Genomic DNA, 21,672 nt, shown 5'->3' with positions numbered 1-21,672 from the left:
AGTTAGGTTTAAAAAAATAAAAGCCTCTTTCTCACACCTCAGCGGGCAGGTTGATCAGCCTGCTGTGATACATTAACAGTAATTCACTGCAGGGTGTGGTGGATCTGTGCAAAACACACACATATCTACAAAATCAAAGAGCATCACTAACGCCTTTCATAATAATGACCCGCTGGAACTTTCTTCGTTTAATCACTGTTGATTCGTTTTAAAACCACGCACTCTAAATATCTGTCACGTCTAGAAACGATAACAATAATAAAAATGCAGAGCAAATGTGCAGTTTAAGCAGAATTGAAAAAACGTTGCACTTGGTAGCACGAATCACCTTCCCACACACGTGTTGTTTCTGTGGGGAACTGCAGTCAAGAATGAGAGACGCCCTTCTGGCTGTCGCTGCTATAAAGGTGAACATTTTCTGTGCTACTTTAAGCAGACCTTAGACCTTAAATAGTATTTTTTTGGCATGTATGGCATAGCAACCTAAACTATGTCCTGAGTCCTGTGTAAATTATTTCACTGGATTCAAGTAAACCATTTCATTCATGTGTTTGTGCTTTTTCTCACCTCGTGCAGCCTGAAGCTGGAGTGTGAGAAGCTGGCCAGTGAGAAGACTGAGATGCAGAGGCACTACATCATGGTGAGTCCAGTCACATCTTTACCAAAGCTATATGTTAATTGACTATTCTGACCAGGGCTCTCGGCTCTCAGAGAGGAGTCTGCTGGGTTAAAATCAAATAGATGGTATATATCGAGGGAAGTATCTTAAATATCAATAACAGCAGAACACGCTTGCACATTTGCACAATAGAGTCTTTGCTATCGAGAGTTTTTCTCACACGCCGTTTATCTCGCTCTCTCATACCTGTCTCCGTATCTCTCGCCATATTTTATTCCTCATTCAGACCTTTTATATTGTCTTTTTCTTTGGCTCTTCTTTTTCTCTGTTTTCTCCCGTGTGCTAACAGCCTGAGCTCCTCGTGTCGGTGTGTCTGCGCGACTAAAGGCTCACATGTATCGTAAGCCTTCGTCTGTGGTACAAAACCCACACAGAGCCGACCAGAATACGATATGCACCATCTGCTAAGCTGCTCGCATTTCATAAACCTGGGAGAGCAGGCAGGATCAGGGCCGTAAGCTAGATAGACACACAGATGGAGAGACATAAAGAGGGAGAGAGAGAGAAGAGAAGCAGACTGGCAGATAGACTGACAAAAGAGAGAGAAAGGTAGAGAGAGAGAGAGCACTAAACAGGCAAACTGGCAGACAGACAGATGGATGTAGATGGCCACAGACAGGCAGGAGATCAGCAGATAAACACACACCCACACCCACACAGACACCCACCCACACACAGGATGTACAGGGTACTCGTTCATTCATCCATACTTGCACACGACCTTGTTCCTCTGTCCTTACGAGGACCTGATACAAGTGCATGCCAAATGCTGTTACACATGCATTTCTCCAAATAAAACAAAATTTCTTGTTTTTAAAAATAAAAGAGCATAAGAACACTCTCTAGCAGTTGCTATTCTTATTACGTACAGTAGTTTGGTAAGGCCTGACAGCCTCTGGTCGCTAAGGAAATAGTGTAATTCCTGACCAGCTGGAGAGGTGTTGTTAGGGGTTGCTAGCTGTCGCTAGGTTAAATTAGTCCCAGAGACTGCGCTACATATAAATGGTAAATGGCCTGTATTTGTATAGCGCTTTTACTAGTCCCCCCTAGGGACCCCAAAGCGCTTTACACACCCAGTCATCCACACATTCACACACTGGTGGAGGCAAGCTACAGTTGTAGCCACAGCTGCCCTGGGGCAGACTAAAAAGACTAAAAACCTCCATGCAAGTGCTTTGGTCGTAAGCACAATGAAACAACCTGTAGAGTGCATGGAAGATGAAAACTAGTCTGCAAACTGGAAATGAAAGTAAAAGAAGAAGAAAATGCGCCATTGTTCAGCTCACTGCACTTGGGTGGCTTACTGCTGCGACCCTTACTTCCGTCCAGTGTCTCCTAATAGTTCTTTCAGCTAATATAGCATGTTTGGACAATTGTGTGATTGAAGTCACTGAAACTGTTTTCACGCATGCACTGCAACCCTGAACATTTCTGGGCGATACGTGAGAGCACAACTGCCTCGTGCTGTTGGATCAGACGTAAGCCAGTCAACCTGTGAGCCAGAGTCTGCGTGATGTCATTTTGTACCGATGTGCAAATAACACAGATAGTAGTACAGTGTTCCCCTCCTGCACGCACCATCCAGGCTGCTGCCAAATGACACAGAATATTTCCAGTTGTGCCAGCGCGTCTGAAGCAGGCTATATCCTGCTGTGAGAAAGAACAACTGTGGAAAATAGCCAACCTCATTATCTCAAAATTGGCTTGAGTTCATGTGTGAAAATGTCTTGAGATAACACGCTGATTGTACAATTCTTTTGTCTAACAAATATTTTAGTTTCACGAGAAGAAGACTGAGTGTTTCACCAGCAGATTTGCATGTTGCTCAGGTCGCTCACTCAGGTTATAATGACATCTTTAAAACGACTGGAACAGAAATCCGCTGTGCTGCTTGCAATCTAAGTGGCTGTTCAGCAAAAGGTATGCAAGCTCATATTAAAGTTATTTATTATTCACTTATTCTGATTTACAATTGAGTTATAACAGAATTTCTGATTTCACTTAATTGTATTTCCATGATTTGTCACTTACTCCCAATACGGGAGCCTTTTCATTACATTTTAAAGTTATTGCATTTTCTGGCAGCTGCATAAACACTATAAAACTTTAAATTAATGGCATACTGCATATCAATAAATTCAAGCAACTGGATGACGAAATGCTGATTGAGGATTCCAAACAACACAAAAGCATGTGCATTAAAGATGAAAGGTTGTCAAACTGACCTCATTATAAAGTTTTTAATGTGCTTCTCATTATAAAAATCAAGAAGATGCATGCGCACATAAATATGGTGCGGTACAATGTGGACAACTTGAGCAATTCGGGCACTCCCCATTTTAGCTTCACACATTTACTGTGGGGAAGAAAAAGCTTAGATAAACATCCGTCTTCCCCAGTGTAAATCTTCACCACCCTTTCTTATACAATAGGGGCAGCGGCATGCCAGAACAGATACATTTCCGTGTCTTTCAATAGTCAGCGGGATTTAATCGAACTTGTGCATATCATATGTCACAACCTCTGTGACCGCTGTGGATGGAGGAGGAATGACACACAGTATCCGCTGCTGTGTGTTTAAACACGGGGCTTTAACGGCTGCCTTTTGCAGGAGGTCAGGGAGCTGCAGATGCTGATGACATACCCATATAGGTTAGCATAGCAGAGCGTTAGCACCGCAGGCTATAATATTTGAACAAGGGCTCACTGTATTGTAGTGGATGGCTAACGCAGTGTAATGCTACTTCATAGGCATGGCTCAGAAATGAGAGGGAGGGAAAGAGGGAGAGAAAATGAGAGAGAGAAGAAAGAGAGGCTCAAAGGGAAAGATAGCTTGAGAGAAAAAAAGGCTCAGAGAGTGTCAGACAGAAAAAAAAAAAACAGGGAGCTGCTGAGGGAGGAAGGGATACAAAAGGAGGCAGAGATAAAGAGAATAAAAGAGGAGAGGGAGAGAGAGGGAGAGAGACGAGAGAGAAAGAGTGTGGAAAAAAAGCTGAAAAGGAATGAGAGAGAAGAAATGAGAAAGAGGGATACCAGGGGACGGAAAGATGGAGACTGAGAAAAAGATGCTGCGAAGGGATGAAATGGACAGAAAGGGAGAGAGAGAAAAAGAGTATGCAACACAGAGTGCGAGAGAAAGAGATAGCGATGTGTTTGTGTGTGTGGTTGGGGGGGGGGGGCGTGAAATGAGAGGGCGAGAGAGATGGAGAAGGAGAGAGAGGGTGCACGCACAGACACGTAAATAATGTGAAGCAACAACGGACTCGCTGCGCCCACAGAGGAGATAACCCAGAAGGCTATATTTAGCTCGTTAGGCCTGTCATCCACACTGAGGCCTGTTTCCACAGGCTGGGGCTCTGCGCACCATGCTGCACTGCTCCTGCCTTTACTATTCATCAGTTTTAAGCTCTTTAAATACCAGGGTGAGGGGTTGGAAAGTAGGAAGGTAGTTACACATAACTGGAGCGCGTGTAAGTTCTTGTAAACTGTAAAAGCTTTACATTCAAGATGACATGACAGTTAAGAAACATATACTTTGTGCCTAAAGGTGGGAGGTCTGGGTGTCTCTTCGGCATCAGAAAGCCTGCTGCTTGTTTCATACAGGCAGTCACTTTAGAGCGGTTAAAAAAAAGTATACTGGTTAAAAAAAGACATGCAAGTTGAAATACGCTTCAGTCTTTGTTTTAAATTGCTTTCCTAGTAAACCATTTTAGTAAACCTCAAAAATATTCTGTGAGTACTTTTTGGTTCCCGTTGATTTGGTTTTAGAATCAGTCAGTCGGTAATTTGTTTCCTGAACACGAGCGAACCACATCAGAAATGTTTCCGTTTACTGCATTCTCAAGCCAATAGTCTCACACCACAAAAAAGATGAAAATAATAGTGTTTGCACAACACGCCATCATGCCACGATTGAGTCAACCCAGGTCGGGCTGTTGCTGCGTGCTCGCATGTCCGTGGGAGCGCCATCTCTGATCTGATTGTTCTTGGCTCCACCTGCACTTGTCCCATTTTCGGAGCAGCATCTTGCTCTGCGGTCGTTTCAGCAGGACAGCGCCCACCCACAAAGTACCAAAATAGCTTGCGTAGCCAGACTTCAGTCCTGATATGTATCTTATTGAGCATGCCTGGGACATGCTGGGCTGACATGTTCATCAGAGGCAGCAACGATGCAACGTACAGCTACAGGCGGCGCTCACTGAGGAATGCAGAGCAATTCCTCAACAACAGACGCGGATACTTGAGAAGTTCATGCGCAGATGGGTGACTGCTTGTATCACATCCAGGGGGGGGGGCATACCTCGTATCAAACATCTTGCACATATAAATTTTTCTAGTGGTAGTCTATAAAATGTATTTACATTACTTTTTTTGCCTGCTATAATAATGTCTTTACCCAGCACGTGGTGGCGTTGCTTGATCGGCCATTCCTCTGGTAACATGTGCAGCATTTGTGCATTTATCACAAATGAACCGGTGTTATGATTTTTGCTTTGGGACATGTTGAAAACAGGTGTTAACTGAGCTGCTGGTGTACGAAATTACATTTGAAGGACAGTTTTTTTTATGTGGAAAACCACAAATAACTCCTTTATTCTTGTAAACACGAATTCTTTTATTCAGTTTAATCACAGTGTGGTTGGGAATTGCAGGTTTTACAAATCACATTTCTTTGTATTAATCATCTTTAGGCTAATGATAATTGCTAAATGGAGGTAATAGTGCTGAGAAATACTAATTGACTAATAGCAATAGACTGGAAATGCCCCGTGTTCATTAAACTATTTGAGAGAATGAGGCACAAACAAATCAACACGAAAAATAAACTGAAGTTAGAAAGTAGCTGTAGTGTGTGTGTGTGTGTGTGTACACAGAAGGTGCAAGTTTCACTGTGCTGCTAGCTCTCTCCTTATGGCATTAAACTTTTGGGGAGATGCTTTTTCCACACATTTACCACTTTAATTCTATAGTTGGCAATGGGTACGTTTTACACATTTCACGCTTCAAGAGATGATGCCATAACCCCCTCAAATTGCTCCTGTTTGTGGCGTGTTGCCGCAGTAAAATAACACAGCCAGGTTTGGATGTAGTATATTTCTATGTTTGGCAGAGCGAGTCTCTGTAGCTCTTTGGATGGGATATATGTTTTATGTTGGCTAAGCTACTGGGCCGGCTCACTGGCAACGTGCACACACACACATGCGCACACACAGACAAACATCAAGACGTGCACATTAAGTGTCTGTGGGAGTCTTGCTCTTATCCGGCAGTTGCATTTATAATTCATGGCTCTCAGATTTCACTGCTCTCCTGGAATTCCACTGTGTATTTTTAAATAAGGTTACATTGTAGCCCTGGTTAATCAGCAGGCGTAGACATGTCGGTCACGTGCTCGCACGGTGCGCAAGCGAGACTTCCACCTGAAGAGCTGCGTTCGCCCAGCGTGGCCTGAGGTTGGATCTCGCAAAGAACAGATGAAAGAGCGCGAGGCTCAGAGGAATTTGAAAGGAAAGGAGTGATAAAGTTGTTTTCTTGCGTCATAAAACTTCCAAAGTCACCTACGGTTGAACCTCTTGTTTTAACCTCTCCTCTCCCTCCTTCCTTCATGGCTCTAGGCAACATGAGGGTAAGACAGTGGGATGCTTGTGGGCCTAAGATTGGAAAAAAAAACTCCTTGATGACGATTTTATGGCTGAAAGTTTTACAGTCAGTTCTAAGTCAGTTTTGCCCTCGTCTTCTCCATTTTCTTTTCTTTGTAGGAGTTAATGCCTTCAGAAGCCTTTTTTTTTCTGCACAGAGAATTGCCTTTGCTGCAGCTCTCCTCTCATCTCTACTGTCAAACACAAGACAAAACTCTTACAGAGGGGTGGACTGCCCAGCCCCTTTAATATAGAGTTTAAAAAAGACATGTCTACTGGAGGGTGACAGCTCGCAGTTGGGAATCACATTAGGTGGCCTCTCCATCACTGCGTTTGTGTCTATGTGTGTAAGTGAGGTACAGTGGAGCTGCAGGGGTCTAGGGTTAATGAAGGGCCATGCTGCTGGCAAGAGACAAAATATTGTCGCATTACGTTTCATGATAAAAAACAATCGCAGGATGAAGCGCTTGGTATGAAATTCTATATTTTATAATTGTGTTTTCCCTTCCTGTACGAGGGGACTGCGAACAATAGAGCTGTCATCATTTCAAGCTACCGTTGAAACATAAAGCGATGATTTTAAAAAATTCAAAGTGCCTTAAGTGTCAAACAGCAAGTGGAGACTCAGGATACGAAGCCAAAGCATTCGTTTCATAATTCAAGAAGCCTAATAATTAGACTGAACATGGCAAATACTGTAGTCACTACTTATTTTACACAGGCGATTCTTAATGCAGATATCTAATCAGCCAATCACACGGCAGCAACTTGATGCATTTAAAGCATGTAGACCTCGTCAAGATGTTCTGCTGACGTTCAAACGGAGCATCAGAATGAGGAAGAAAGTTGATTTATGTGGCTTTGAATGTGGCTTTATAGTCGTGTCGGAGTTTACAGAGACTGGTTTGAAAAAGAGAAAATATCCAGTGAGTGGCAGCTCAAAAAGCCGTGTTGAGAATGAGCGTTTCGAGCTGACAATACGGCAACAGTAACTCAAATAACTGCTTGTTACATCTAAGGTATGCAGAAAAGCATCTGGGGATACACTTTGCATGGGCTCACCAAAACTGGACAACAGAAGGTCTTGATTTCTTTGAATGGTAGGGTCAGAATTAGTGTAAACAACATGAAAGCGTGGCTCCATGCTGCCTTGTATCAACAGTTTAGTCTGCCGCTGGTGGTGTAACGATGTGGTGATTTTTATTTTAGCTAACCGTGTCCCTGTTGGTACCAACTGAGGGTCATTTAAGTGCCACAGCTTAGCTGAGTACTCTAACTGATCAAGTCCGTGCCTTTATTACCAAAAGGGAAGTGTAACCATCTTCTGATTGCTGCTTCCAGCAGGATTACTGTCAAAAAGCTCAAACAAAACCAGTTTCTTGAACATGACAGTGAGTTCACTGCGCTCAAATGTCCTCCTCAGTAACCAGATCGCAATCCAGTAGAGCACCTTTGGGATGTGGTGAAACAGGAGATTCCCATCGTGGATGTGCAGCTGACAGCAGCTGTGTGATGATATCATGTCAATAAGTACCAAAAATCTGAGGAGTGTTTACATCATCTTGTTGAATCCGTGCCACAAAGAGCTGAGACAGCTTTAAAGGCAAAATAGGGTCAAACCCAGTACGAGCAAGGAGTAACTAAGAATAACGTTACCAGTGATTATAGCTTATTGTTTTAGTGCATGCTAAGCTTTCGTGGACAATAATGCAACAGTGAAAGACGTGGTTACTCATATTACATCCTGAATAGGCCTTGTTTGATGTTACACACCTGCTTTTTGTGAAACTGATCAACAAGTCTGACAGTATCAACAGATAACTTCAAAACTAAGCTAAGCCTCCTCTAGTGGCTGTAGGCTAGCATTACACCTCCTGCTGTTTTATGGCAACTTTTTGAAAAGCTTTTACTGCAGAAGTTTGCATTTTAAGGATTAGTTGGCATATCAAAACTTAGAAACATCATGCTACTCAATTTTCCAATTTAAAACGATTAAAAGAAAACTGGGGTAGAAAAAACCCACTGGTTGGTCACAGTAGTAAATAAGTAACATTTAATACTATTGGTATTTCATTTCTTACATAATTTATTACCTAGAAAGCTTACATTAATGGGGTTTCTTTTAGAATCATGGTGTGTATCAGGCTTTTCATGCTTTTGCTCATGTTTTGTCTCATGCAGTCATTTTCTGGAGCATTGTGAGGATGTGTTTGTGCATGGTTTCTCTGTCTTAGTTTGTGTGCGTGTGTGTGTGCAAGTATATATCTGTGTGCATTGTCCGTTCAGCCCCTCAGGCAGGGACTATGTGTGTGTTAGTGTGTGTGTGTTAGTGTGTGTGTGTGGATTAATGCAGTGCTCTCAGCCTCTTACTCCACTCCCAGCTCATCTGTCTGATTCAGGATGACACACTGTGTTCTCTTCAGCAACATTACAGTCACAGACTGCTTAGGAAAGGGGGGGCGGTGGAGGATGTAGAGAAAAGGAAGGAGGGCGTATAGAAGCAATGAGAGAGAGATGGGGACAGTGAGATAGATAGATAGAAAAAGGGGTGAATAAAACTGAGATGAAAGAGAAATATGAGAAAGAGGCCACAAGGGCATTGGCAGAGAGAGAGAGAGAGAGGGAGGGGAAAAAACAGAGCAAGGACACTGCTGAAGAGAGAGGGACGGAGAGAAACCCAGAAAAGGAAGAAAGTGCAGATTTTTCTACACGAGGATGATGGAGGAGGGTTCAGAAAAAGAGAAATGACAAGAATCAGTTGGAGGTAAAAAAATAAAAGTGATGTGTGATAGGAGGAAGGCACAGGGCAGAACCCGAAAAGGGATCGGACCGTGCTAAGCTAAATGTTGCCCCACCATCCACGAGTGGGAGTTGGCCAGGCAGGGATTTAAGCATGGCCAGATGTAGGGAAGGATTGAGTCCGTTTTAAGAATCTTAAACCTGTCTGAACTGTCTGGAGCGAAGTAAACAAACAAGATAGGAGTATTCATAAAGACCGAGCGAGTCTCTGTTGCAGAACATACTGTACACATGTGTTTAAGGATAGAAACCCCTGAAATTCAAGGTCAGTTATCCGGCTGTTGTTGTGACTCTCTTTCTCTGATGAAACTGGCTGCAAGAGAAGCTGCAGTGAAACTGGATGTCGGCTGTGACTGATTTAGTCGTCACCCGCTGACAGGACACAACAGAAAGTCGGCGTCTGCTAACATAACCTCCGATGTGGGTTAGCACAGCGTGCTAATAAATGTTTTAACATTGGCGGTATGTGTGTGTGTCCAAGTGCGTGTGCGTGGGCGGGCAGATGAAAGAGACAAGCTCGCCCGAGAGACATCGGTGAACAATGCTTTTGTTAAGGCTTTTTCACACACACGCACACACACACATGCACACACTTACACCATGCTCGAGTAAAAGCATGCCTGTAAGCTACACACAGACTGTATGAATACAAACATGCTGTAAAGCATTGCACACACACACACACACACACACACACACACACACACACATGAATGTCCCATTTAGATAAATCACCTTGGATTAGACCCACTTCCTAAAGCTCATTTTAAAGTCTGCCAGCGTTCTTTGCAGAATGCATAGAGGAGATAGAGGGGAAGAGAGAGAGAGAGAGTCTGGCACTGTTGTCTGACACTCTCTCAGCACCATCAGGGTGGAGGGAGGGAGGGCGGGCGGAGTGGGGGAACGAAAGAGCAAACACTCCCTGAAGAATGGAAGAGTGGAAAGGAGGAGGGAAACACAAGAGCGAGGGAAGAAAGAAGCAGACAGAGGGAGAGCATTTCATTGAGAGAAATGCAGGAATGCTTTTTGTCTGTTTGTGCCCCGATGATGACAGTGCAGTCCGTATGTTATTAGCAGGAGATGGATGCTAGATATGAAGTGTGTTCAGAAGAGTGGGATGTTACAGTTCGATCAGATAAACAAGAATTACACTGCTACCTCATTTATCTAAAGTAACCCGCCTGCTGAACTGACATAATGAGCCGAAAAGCAAGCAGAAAATGAAGGAGTGATAATGGAGTGAGTGAGATGTAGACTCAACACGAGTACACAAGTATTTCCTCTCTCCCTCTCTCTCTGTTTTTGTCTTCTTCTTTTTATGTTTGGCTACACTGGGAATTGAAAACATTTTAAGGATTCGCAGATTTTATTCTCCTCAGCTGTATGGGTGAAAAGCTTCACTTTAAGGAAAAAAGAAAAATTGCACACAAGTCAAAGAATTAAGATTTTGCTTTCTTTTCGAAAGGATAAAAAAGACTTCAGATTTGTAGAAAAGTAATAGTTTGCAGATGCAACTAAGTGTTTAATTAAATTAAACTTGCTCCAGTCTGTTAATTCATTCCTGTTCAGTTTACTTCCAGTAGAGGTCAGTTTTCATATTAAATCAAGCCAGTATCTTAGAAGCAAAGTTGCCTTTCCATTCACAAAGAAAATACTTTCATGGAATATTATTAAATTTACTCAGTCTGTGCCAAAACTAATATATATAAAAGATGGATGTAGCCGCTGTGAAGTCACTTACGGGTTAGCGAAATCCTGGCTCAAAGCCTCGGGCCGAGCAATTTGGCTGTCGACACCTTGGTGTTTTGACACCGGACGTGACGAGTGAGGAGAGGATCTGACTGAGAAGCCGCGGTGCTACAATCGGAGGTGTAATGGCCGTTAGAAAGAGTGCAGATTTCTTTGTTTGCACACATTATGCTGCTAAAATCAATCTCTTAATTCCGAGATAATAAAATTGCGTGTTAATACAGTATTTATCAAATTTTGGCTTCAAAACAAAATGAAGCAAAAAATAAAAACAACCCAGTTTGTTACCCAAACTATTCTGCAAACAATAATTATGTATTATTGTTCACATTACCTTGGGGGGTTGATGACAATTTCGCTTTTACCGAGGTGAACTTGTTGTTTTGTGTTAGTGTTGCTAATGGATTGCACCTGTGTTGTCCGTTTTTCATGTTTTGTGCATGCGTGTCTATAATTTTGCGAACGCGCAAGAGCACATTTAGGTTAATGCAGCCATGGCCACCGATAACAATGTCTGCATCACATAAGACGCTCTCATTAAATGTCATTTGGCGATGGATTCACTTTAATCTAAGAGCGCTGTGAATGCCTCTGCGGCTATGTGCTCATGCCAATTTCAGTCTGTTCTAAAAATAGAAAATATACATAACCCAAGTAGATTAGTCTCACTTTCCCAAGCTCTCTGTTTGTGTCCTTACAGTTCCCATCATCTTCAGATGAAGCTTCACTGTCTGTTACAAATACACACACCACAGTACACGTGCGCACTTCTCTGTCTCTGCTCGCTGGGTGGGCAGTGCTGGGTGTTCTTGGTAAGTGATGTCAGCCAGTTGGCTTAATGCCCCTCTGCCAGGCTTAACATACCACACACATACACAAACACACATGCTCATCCAGCGCATGTGCCTTGCACTGTGTGCGACACACACACACATGCCCACAAAGCCTGCATACACCATAGATCTTACACTGAGTGCTGAATGAGATTGCAGTGGCACAACAGAGGGATTATATAAGGCAGAAGAGCAGGCATCAGTGGGTGTAATTGGAGGTTGGGGGGGGGCAAGCAGTTAAGAGGAGATGAACTTATTAAAAACAGGACTACAACAGACAAAACATACTGTAGTACAACAATTTCAACTGTTCAGACAGAAGCGTTATTAGTCATATTGTGCAGTCATAGTGCAGCTGTTATCCCCGCCTACTGTAGGGGACCGTGTGGTGCATCTGTTACTACTGGAGTGCATATGCACAATGCAGTCCCACGTTGTGATATAATTTTCCATCTTCAGTTCTACAGACTATAGTTAAACATATTTGCGAAGTGGTTGACTTTAGTATTATCAAAACAAAGACATTAATAGTGGTCTGTACTGTAAGTGCCAATCACGTTCGTTTTAAATCAAACACAGCTTTTAACTGCTTCAACAGACCAGGCTCCCATAGGGTGCTGTCGCTGCCGCTCTGCAGAGATCGCACAAAGAGTACAATAGTCACTTCACTGCTGTCTGGCCAACTCCCACTGGACAACTGTTACTACATTTCAGCCTCCTCTTTTGTGCCTCTTCAAAGGAAACCCTGGCTGAGACAAGTTTTGGACCAGTCGTTTTACAGTTTAAAGAGCCTATTTCTATTTGGAGCAAGTTACCAGTGTAAATCAGCGATGTTGTAAATGATACGCTGGCTTGTGGCTTGTGTCCCATTCAGCTCTTAGCTTCTTATCATCTCTTGGTGTTTAAAATCCTCCAGATTTCTATGTGGGGGAATTCCTGTTTTATTTTCTTTATACTGACTTAGATTTAAGTCCTAGTAGTTTATATATGGCATGCACACCATACTGAATAATTATTTGCTGCTTACGGAGGTTTTCCTTCCCCTGTACTCGCTCCTAAAATGTTTAAAGGTAATCCGTGTGTTCATGTCTTTTCTAATGAGCCAGGAGTGGTAGAAACATTTTAAACAGTGCACTCAAAGTATGAAAAAAGTAAAAGAAACCCTGTAAGACCCAAACACCCTGCAAAATTCAGATTTTTTTGGAACTGAGATGTTTACTAACCCTTATAACAAAATCCACAATTTTTGTTTTTGCTATATCATGTTGTGTATGATATATTTATTACATCGCATTTGATAAATTGGGTGTTTTTGGCAACTTTTTGTTAACAACAATGTTAATTTTAGACAAAAAAAAAGAGTTTTGTCCATAACAAGTATTGATCATGTTGCTGAGATAGAGGTCTCAGAAACTCATGTATCAAATATGATACAAAGGGCATTATTTGTGGGGTCAGATATGCTTATAGGGCAGCACGGTGGTGTGCAGTTAGTGGGATCGGGTAAATGGATGTTTGTAGATTGCCCGTATGTGTGAATCTTTGTGCTAGCCTGGCGACAGGCTAACGATCTGTTCAGGGTGTACCCCGCCTCTTGCACTGTAGTAGCTGAGATAGGCTTCAGTTTTTGAAAGTTTTAGCCACTTTTCCTACAAATCAATAAAAAGTTGAAAACAATTTATGCTTTCCTGTTAGTTTTGGGCACCAAAACAACCCTAATTTAGGAAAAGATCATGGTGTGGTTTAAAATAGACCTTTTCATTTTGCTTGGTTCCTCAAGTGACGAGTCTCATCCCTACAGTATGCCCCCGGCAACTGCCTTTATTATAAAAATACTACATTTTAAACCGTGGACCAACATAGCTATTACATGTTTTGCTTTTGGTCTCATGCAAGCTAAAAAACATATTAATGAGAATGTGAGCAATCACAGTTGCTCATACCTTGTAATACTGCAAAAAGAAATTTTAGGCTGTGGCTTTTCTCAGTGTGTCTGATTTTCATGTGGATGTTAAAGCACCAACCGGTCCTAACCTGCGATGAACACAGGGGGCAGAAATCCTCTGTCAACCAAAAGCACAAATAGTGATACTTACAGATACCTACAGGGATACAGTACATAGATCCAAAAACAACTGCACATACATTTATGCAAATAAAGCCAAAACACTGACAGGAAAAATCAGTATCCATAATAAGAAAAGTACCAAATGTGATATTCTGTATCATGCAATATAGTGAGTGATCAAATATACACATTAAAAAGCTATAAATGCATATAAAAAGCAATCCATTAGATGACCCTACATAACTAAATTGTTTATCATAGGGCCTGTGGTAAGACATAAAGACCTCTTAATGAGCACAACAATAATTCCTCATTTCATCCCGGAAGATATACTATTTGCACAGATTTCTGCTTTGTGCTGTTCCACTGCAGGATTTTGCTTCTGCCCAGTTTTATCTATAACTTTTTCTTGATCTCAGTTCTCCTGCTACAGTGGAAAAGCTGCAGGTTAGCTTGATTTCAAAGTTTTAAATGTGAGAGAGTTTATCGAGCTCTGAACTTTCCCTGTCATTAAAGGCTCATTTTTAATGTCCGTTAGCTGTGGCTGCCTTTATTTATTTTTTCCACTTTACTGTAGGCCGTTTGCACATGGGTACCCTGCCTTTTGCATAACGTACAACTGTACAATCAGCTGCTTCGTATAAGTCCAGACTGGAGTGTCCTTGCAAAGGTCGGCTGCTGAAGTGATCTGGCAAGGTTGTATTCAAATATAGGAGCCCCAGTTGTAGCACTCAGCTATTTGTGTAATGGGAAAAATGTTGATTACTACTTTTTTTTGTAAAAGAGGAAGATGTAAGAGAGGAGGGAAGGAAAGAGTAATGACAGGTAGTGAGGCTGATGGCAGCGATGGAGGGAGAATTAATAAAGAGAGACAGACAGGAATCGAGTTAAAACGATGGGATGAGCTGAGGGGAGGTGTAATGATGGAGAAGAGAGAAGCTGAGGATAGATGGAGAGAGGGGGAGAACAAAGAGAGATGTCACATGTCCTTTATGTTGAGAGGGGCTGGAAAGGGAGACACCTTCATGCAAAGACCTACTCACATGTGTTTGTGTGCATTTGCTTTCAGCAAAGTTTGTTTGCATTTTCACAGGTGAACGCGATCGCAAGATTGCATCTGCTTTTGTGCACATGACTTCTTCTTTTTTCTTTCCTTTTTTTTGGCCAGAAATGGAAAGAACAGAGAACTAAATACACAGCGGAGGTGAGCTCGACAGAGGGAGAGAAAGGAGAAAATGTAGATATAGCACTCAACAAGGACGAGAGCGGACAAAATACACAAAGCAAGGGAGCCAAGTAGAAAATGGCAATAGAGCGCGAGAGCATGAAGCGGGGCGAGAACATAAAGGAGAGGGATGATTGATAGAAATTACTAAAAGGGGGAAAGAAAGGCTAAGAGAGTGTAAGGGACGGAAACAAAAATGATACGGCAGATAGATAAAACAAGGGGGGAGGGATAAAAGAGTGTAATGGGGAGAGGGAAAGAAGGTCAGAGAAATGAACGAAAAGGATAATTGGCCAGAAAAACAGAAAAGGCTTTGGCAGCTGAGAGCGAGAGAGGATGCAAGGGAGGAAGAAGGTGACAAAGGAGAGACGGGACAAAAGAGTGACAACAGAGGGAGTCAGGTTTGGTCGTGGTGGGGCACAAAGATGACTTATGGTGATCTCGACTCCTGCAGTTTAAAAAAAAAAATCCATTTCAACCTTCTTTCTAAGATGTTTTACAGTAATGATGTCACTCTGTGTCTGCCATCGTTCCTGGCAAGCCAGTAATAATTCATACAGCCACTAGAGGCCCTGATGGGTAAATTGTACTGATGTGCCAATGTGATTTTCTATGCCTTGATTAAGGACGATCTGTCAACTCACAGTGGTGTCTTTTCCCCAAATAATAGCTATATTTTATGGAATGGAATCACTTTTATATAAATGAAAAGGTAAATTCTTTATTTATAAAGGTGGCCACTCATTTCTGAACTAGAGCAAAAATACCAAGAATTTCACACATGCACAGACGAAAAGCTTAATGACGGAAATACTGACACACCGAAGCAGCAAAATGTGCCACAGCATGTCACTACCTGAGGGGAAAACCAGGGAAACTGTACCGAGCTTCTTCAAAAGTCCTCCTTTTGCTTTTGATCTTTAGTCGTTCTTGCAGTACGCTAGTATGTGACCCTGCAATATTGTAAATATATTGTAGTAATGCAAAAACTGCTTGCTTTTTAAAACACTGTTCTTATTCTTCTTTACATTTTCCGAGTACGTAATTTGAATTCGAGATGGATAGGTGAGTCCATGGGTAAAGACAGATAAAGGCAAAGATACAGAGTTCAGTAAAATGAGACAGGAAATAGAAAAATACACTGAAATGGAGAGTGAAAGAACATCTGACAGCTAGGAAAAAAAAGGGAAGGGAATAAGTAGAGAGCAGCATGAGAGAAAAGATGGACTGACAACCCCTTAAAAGATAGAGATTGGAGTGAGAGGGAGGGACCGAATGAGGCGGGGAATAAATGGAGAGAAGAGAGAGCGATCGAGTGAAAATGAGCAAGAGAATACCGAGAGTGGGGGGGGAGAGAGAGAGCCGTGTCTCACTCTCATCAGTCAGAGCGTTGCTCATCCACCGGCAGAGGATGCCTTTGTCACCATGACGGATCCTCGCTGTCTGTGTGCCGCTCGCCGCCAACACCATTACAGAACATTACTGATGTACACACAGAAACACACAGAGGAGAGAGAGACACATATTTAGGAAGGGAACACATGCAGTGGTGATAGCACACGGCATTTAATAAGAAGAGGCGCAGGTATTGTGTCAAACATACAAAGGAACACAAAACATACTCACTCAGGACAGGAGCCTGACATGCGCTGGTATTGATATGTTGTGTTATTGACCTCTTTAGATCTTGTTTTGATGTGATATGTGCACATTATGCACAACACGGCTAAAGCTGATAATAGGTTCTATGGTAGTCGGTCTGTTAGTTAAATAATAAGTCATTTAGTCCAGAAAACGGAGTAAAACGATGCATATATTTGCATATAAATGCAGAAGACACAAGTTATTTAATCATTAAAATATTGCAAATGATTGACAGTCAGCTGAATCCATCATTAATCAGTTCGATAGCTTAAGCTTTTAGCTGGATAATGACATCTGATTGGAGGCGTTACATCTTGTGTCCCACATCAAGGGAAGCAGTGACGCTTTGCGGGCTCCTGTTTTTCTCTGTTAAAAAAGGGCCTTTGAAATGAGCAAAAAGCAGGAAGAAGGCGTACATTCATTTTTTTTTCTCGTGGCCACACTGTCTGCATTTACACCTCACCTGTGTGCTCACAATACCAGCTTCTAGATGTGGTTTGGCCAAGGTTGTAGCAATCCAGTTGCATTGTGTTGTGCGTGCATTTACGCCATGCATTGCCAGATGTTTTTTACTTAAAATACCCGGACAGATATTTCATGGTAATCCTAGGTGTGGAAAGAGATTTTGTGCCTGTAGAGTATTTGACACACAGACTATGCACACACCGAGCACAATATGTTCACAGTAAGCATTCACAGAGTCTTATTATTTGGATACAACGCATAGCTGTTCGTGCGCATAAAACCAACATCCACACAAACGGTGAGAGAAAACAACATGCAGTTAACACACACAAGCACACTCATAATGTCATGCTCATTTGGCAGCTGTGCACAAATAGTCAAACTGTTAAAAGGAAGAAACCCTGACACACGCACGACACGCGCGCACATACAAATGCTCGTGTAGCACTGAGACAAAAATATCTCATTACCTCCACGTAGACAGACACGCACTTGTTGTGCATCCCATGCGCGCTCTTCATCTTTTCCGTCTTTTGGCGCGCTCGTTTTCTTTCTGTCGTTAAAACCGCGGTGACAAACAGCAGCATATGCGGCTGTGCCGAGCAACAGCTGTTCAATGGGAGATTTTGTGTAAGAATGAATGTTAACGTGGGCTGTGAATAAAATGCTAACAAAGCTCCGTGTGTCTCTGTGTGTGTGTCTCCGCAGTACTATGAGATGTCCTACGGTCTCAACATTGAGATGCACAAGCAGGTAAGAAACTCTGCATGTAGTATGATTGGATTTCTTCCAACCTCCAGGTTGTTGCTGTGTGTTTGGTTGCCGTGCATATGTGTACAGAGTAATGTGGCTGGGTTTAAACTGTATTTTCTTGCGACCTCTATGTATGCAAACAAATAGGACACTTATTGGTTAAATGTATGGTTGTAATGCTGGTTAATGCGTACCACCACCACTTCAAAATGTACTTTGCATATAAATACACACAAATATTTCTCTTGACTGAATTTTTGCATGATATTAGTATTCTGATAATGTATATATGTGGAAGGCATTGGGGTATTTTGTGGTTAGGAGTGTGTTCACACATCTTGGTTAATTTGTTCCCGTATTTTAAATGATTTTGTGCACACGCTTTGGTTTATTCGTGTGCTTGTAAATGGAGAGCCTGCACAGCAGATTAGCCTTTCTCCCCAAAGCATTAGGTGAACTCTGCCTGCTACTTAGTACAGAGTTGTTAAAATACAAGCACCGTCTGTTTCCTAGAGTAGTAAAGCACACAGCAAGCTACAGTCAAGTGTTTGTGAAGTGATTATGCTGACGCTACTCTGACTGAAGATATCGGACATTTTTGTATTATCTCGGGGCTCTTTGCAGATGGTCCACGTAAATTTGTCCTGCTGGGGTCGCACGTAGAAATTTCAATAAGCCTCATCCAGCTGACCTACTGTCAGAGTCAGTTTGCAAAAAACACCCAAACCAAGCGAAACCTTTTATCCGTTTATCTTTTTCTCCTACTACTATTATTGCTCTTTAAAACTGCAATGAAAGCAATAACTAAATATATGTAGCTCCCAGCTGTGTTTCTGTAGATAGGTTATGAATAAGAAAATTTAGCTGGGTATCATTTATAAGGCATATGATGTTAGTTATGCTCTTCCTTGTGTTTTAACTCCACAAAGGACTATAATGGTGCAGCACGGTTATAGAAAACCCAGCTGCTGGATTCAGACTGGCTGCAGTAGAAGGAGTGAAATATGCATTAATAAAGTTCAATAATTTGATTAAGAGTTCAAATACTCCACGGCCATGTTGGAGTTTAATTTCAGAACCTCACAGCTGCTCTGTCACTAGTAAATGAGTAAAAAGTGGCCTTGAAAGATTTTTCGCTCTATGGTTACTGACAGGCTCCATAGACGGAGTGATCCCAGTTTTTCCTCCTCATTTATGAAGACTAATAATCAGCCCAAAAGTAGCAAGTTGTTTCAAAAGGCTGAAATTTTAGTAAAGGTCACTGCCCAACATTTCAGTTTGGAGCTGCAGCGATTCATCGAGTAACTTAATAACTTAAAAGTTTTGCTTTGATACTTTAAAACCGCGACTCTGCAGCGCTCAGTTCTCACTGTGTAACAGTTTAACGTGTCCGTCTGCACACACAGTGTTTACACACAAGGCTGATATCAGGGGTCCTACTATCACTGCAGTATGCAGGGGTGAGCCTGAAGGGGGGCATGGGGTGTACTAGACCGTGTTTATTTTAAGGCTTTAGTAACATTACTTTTGCACATGTAGTTAATATAAAATCTAGGAAACACATACACATGAACATACACCAACTCTACGTATAAATATTGTCAGTATTTTATTTTATGGCTTTGTGTCGGTCCTATGTATAACTATTCTATTTAACATCACTGTACTTGTGATTGTTTATTTATTTTTGCGTTTTTAAAAAAAGTTTTCTTTAAAAAAAAGATTTTAATATGGCAATTAAATACAACGAAAGAGTTTAGTATTTGTGGACAGATGTTGGACACATTGCAGTTTCTGAAATGAAAACCAGTGAGTGCTTCATTTTTTCCTCTTTGACTAACTAATAACTAGTGTCGCTCATGAATAAGACAAAAGTATTTTATGAGATCACTTGATTCATTGGAAAATTGATGGAATACTCAATATACCTGTGCATGCATCAAAAGCAAGCGCTGCAATCTCTGTATGAATGAAAAAGTCATCGTTTATCTCAAAATTATGATAAACTATGAATGTGTATTTGTGTGCATGTTTTGCTTGGTCATTATAAAGTAAAACGAAGAATAATGTGTGCAAATGAAAGAAGATATAATTACTCGTGAGAGACAGCTGACCGGCACAAAACGGTGACCTTAGCAATGATGAATGTATGTTATACAAAACTGGTACTGACAGATTGAAGACAGGTGACACTAGCTCAATAAGGATTAGCTATAATCTGCAGCATGTGATATGATCAGGGTGTAAAAATCATTCCCCATGGTTCTCCTACGGCGCTGTAAAGAATACCATGTAGAGAGTAGTAAAGGAAGGTCGGTGTAAATTGTGCAGCGTTTCCACTTGTCCTTGCTGAGACTGGGTGTTCCTGTATGAAGACGTGTCTAATGAGCAGTGTGCGCTCTCAGGAGCCAGTGACTGCTTGAATTCCCACACTTGCTGCTAATTTGCTGTCTGTGTCACGTTACAGGAGAGAACAACAGTCAAACCGCACGTAGAAAGACGTGCAGACAGTGAGATAAATGTCTTGGCAGACGGACAGACGTTGAGACCTGAAAGCTGTTTTTTTTTCTCCGTGTTGACAGAATTATTATCCGTGATTATCCACCTTAAAGACATTTCCTTTAAGAAGCCTGCATTTTCCCCCCCACCTCCCTCTCTGCATATCTATCAATCTATCTGCGTCATGCTAACTCTCTCCCTCGCTCTCTGACTTAGACACTGTCATGGAAGAAAAGACAAGAGGGGTTTATTATTTTCACGTTTCACAATGGGCTCTCAACCTGCCTGTTATAGCCTTTCAGAAGGAAGCTCATTGTTTGAAATAATCTCCAAAACGCCTTTAAATGAAAGCCTCTGCACTTCAACCTCGTAATCATCGTGTCATTTAGCCATCAAGGCAATTATAGCGCAAAGACATCCAACAATGGCTCCACATGTTGAGTACTGTGTACATATGTGCTCCAAATCCTCTGCTGGGTGTCGTTAGCAAAGAGAAAACACATGTTTAGGGGCAAACGGGGCATATGTATCGATTGATCTGAATCAGCTGTATTAATTTGAGTCGAGATCTTTGTGTAAAGCATCCATCAAAAACACTGCATCGCATTCTGTTGTCGCACTAGAACTTCCTCTTAAATCACGTTGTGAGCGAACAGAGTGCAGCACAATACGTCTCTTTCCTTTGGTGAAGTAAGGATGTGTTGTGGATTGCCTCTTATGTTGTAGTGTTTTTGAAAACTACAGTTATACTTCAGCAGCCTATTCAGTGTTTGCGGTAGGTGAGACTGCCCATTTTTTAAAACTGTAACACAGAAATGAAGCTATCGATTTTTTTAGGCCTACAGTCTGCATATCAGATACGTACTTAGATTAGTGATATTTAAGACATTATGTAACATGCTTGTGAGGCACCTTCATGCTAATTCAAATCCAGCCTCCACATCTTCATTAAAAATCATTATTCTGGTCTGCTATCATACATTATCTGTTTTTCCAGTGCACAATTTCTGCTTTCAAATATAAAAAGTTTAATGGATGCACTGGGGGCAATTTGAGGTTAAGTCTCTTTCCCAAGTACGCTCTAACATGCATAGTCTTCCAAAATTTAGCATATTTCTTTCTACCCTTCCTCAGCCTTACAGTGGACACTACTACATGGCACAACTACTGAGGAGCAACGATCAGAAAGAGTGGAAGACTGCAAGAGATGAAAAAAAAAACAAGAAGGGGGACTAGAGTTGAAAGAGATCGCAGTACTGTGAAGGTTTTGTGTTAGCAACCATTTATTTCATAGAGGAACAATTCGAACTACAGTAGGA

At 41.8% G+C, this 21,672-nt stretch overlaps 1 protein-coding gene across 4 annotated transcripts in view; it reads left to right on the top strand.

The window, feature by feature from the left end:
- The window catches only part of tle2b (TLE family member 2, transcriptional corepressor b), an 83,084-nt gene that overhangs the window by 18,295 nt on the left and 43,117 nt on the right, over positions 1 to 21,672 (top strand). For all 4 annotated transcript variants that reach the window (XM_040052660.1, XM_040052659.1, XM_040052658.1 and 1 more), the window contains exons 3-4: positions 577 to 640; positions 17,810 to 17,854. In XM_040052660.1, coding sequence (XP_039908594.1) covers positions 620 to 640; positions 17,810 to 17,854 — 66 coding nt within the window. In that variant the 5' untranslated portion in view covers positions 577 to 619. The remainder of the gene's footprint in view (positions 1 to 576; positions 641 to 17,809; positions 17,855 to 21,672) is intronic.

Source organism: Simochromis diagramma, unplaced genomic scaffold (genome assembly GCF_900408965.1).
Source record: "Simochromis diagramma unplaced genomic scaffold, fSimDia1.1 OVJJ01000419.1, whole genome shotgun sequence".
Taxonomy (NCBI): domain Eukaryota; kingdom Metazoa; phylum Chordata; class Actinopteri; order Cichliformes; family Cichlidae; genus Simochromis; species Simochromis diagramma.
Note: the sequence above shows the minus strand (reverse complement) of the source record. Positions and strands in the feature narration are given on the sequence as shown.